At 32.5% G+C, this 1,666-nt stretch overlaps 1 protein-coding gene across 1 annotated transcript; it reads right to left on the bottom strand.

Moving 5' to 3' along the window:
• Positions 1 to 925: 925 nt before the first annotated feature.
• On the bottom strand, positions 926 to 1,417 carry LOC131595304 (SKP1-like protein 1A). The gene has a single exon (XM_058867624.1). It carries the CDS (start codon positions 1,415 to 1,417, stop codon positions 926 to 928), a length of 492 nt encoding a protein of 163 aa, XP_058723607.1.
• Positions 1,418 to 1,666: the final 249 nt, after the last annotated feature.

Genomic DNA, 1,666 nt, shown 5'->3' with positions numbered 1-1,666 from the left:
TTTTCTAGAGATGCGAAGAATTTGCAGAAGATAATTTAAAAAGAGGAAGAAAATGATGCAAAATAATAAACTTTTTTTTGGATTTAGTGCTCTTTTTAATACATTTCCACATCAGCTACGTTAAACAACTCAGTTTTTTTAAAAGACTTCTAACACCAGAGACAAACACCAACAAGAAAGTGAGATATAGAGACTAAAAAAAATTCAAACACTTAAGTGTCAACCTCCTCAAATCATGGCCTCATTCATTTCTTTCCATCCTTTAAATTGTTGTTACTTTGATTCGATTCATTACTTTATAATTTGATAAAATCTCATTGTTAATATATATCTACTCTCTAGCACTAATTTCTCTCATTCCTTTTGTTTTTCAAAGAAACATTAATTCAGAAGTACACAAACATAAAATCCAAAATCAGAGAAAAGTAATAAATAAAAAACAAGAATCAATATCATTGAGAATCTGTTGCATAAGTTCGTAAACTTTTTTTATGACAAGTATTAGGAATTATAATTTTATCTTTGAAGGATTGAGTTCTAGACTTAACTCCAAGAGTAGATAACAATCTACATCTTTATGATTGGAAATCCACCCATACCTTTGTTTAATGTAGTATACAACATTGCCTATATAAGTTTATTTGACAGAATTTGAACAAATTTCAAATACAAGAGTGAGATAATAAAAAGAATATTAAACTGTGTTGCTCCTACCACTGCTAGTATTATTTTAGTCTATGGATTTTATTTGTGCAGATTCATATTCAGACTCTCAACATATTTATACTGAAAGAGAAAACAATATTAATCCATATGATTGATCCTCAAGCTAAGATGTTAAAAACAATAATGCATAAAAACATAACTTTACTCTCTAAACTCATAACTCTATGTATAACCAAATCATAAAACCCTATATATTTATTCATTCAAAAGCCCATTGATTTGCGCGACGAACCTCCTCCTCTTCCTCCTTAGTGTAGTCATTCTTAATGTTGAACGTCTTGCGAATCTCCTCGGGTGACTTACCATCCATCATGCCCGCCACAGTCTTGCATGTAAGATCAAACAGACTCTTAATGTCCAAGAAGTTTGCCGCCAATATGAGATCAAAGAGTGTATTCTGATCAACCTTGACAAACTCAGCATCCCAGTTCTTGATATCATTCTCATCAACAGGCCTTCCATATTCATCCGTATTCGCTGCTTCGGCGTGCTTCTTGCAATACTCAATGACCTTGGCCAGAATCTTGCTGGTCACATTCGGGAGAGGGATTCCGGTTTCATCAGCGCAATCATCCTCAATCATATGCTTGATGGTTTGTGATTGCATCGCCACTTCCTGCTCGACTTCGAAAATGTTACCATCACTACTTTTGAGATTCACCTTCTTTGTTGATGTTGATGTCGATGCCATTGTTGAATTTTGATTTCTTTGCTTTTTGGAAAAAGTTAAAACCCTAACCCTAAACCCCTTTTTTGAAGCTGGAAAATAGAGAGTTAGAAGAGTGTGAAAAAACAAGTTTTTATAGAGCAAATAGAGTCGTAACCAACACATTTTATTTATGGATTTGATTTGATTTTGAATCAAAGAGTTTGTTTTTTGTTTTTTTTTTTAAAATATTTAAATGAATTGCTATCCCGTAGGTATTGGATTTTTAGTTAC

Source organism: Vicia villosa, linkage group LG4, assembly GCF_029867415.1.
Source record: "Vicia villosa cultivar HV-30 ecotype Madison, WI linkage group LG4, Vvil1.0, whole genome shotgun sequence".
Lineage (NCBI taxonomy): Eukaryota > Viridiplantae > Streptophyta > Magnoliopsida > Fabales > Fabaceae > Vicia > Vicia villosa.
This window is presented reverse-complemented; position numbering and strand designations above follow the sequence as displayed.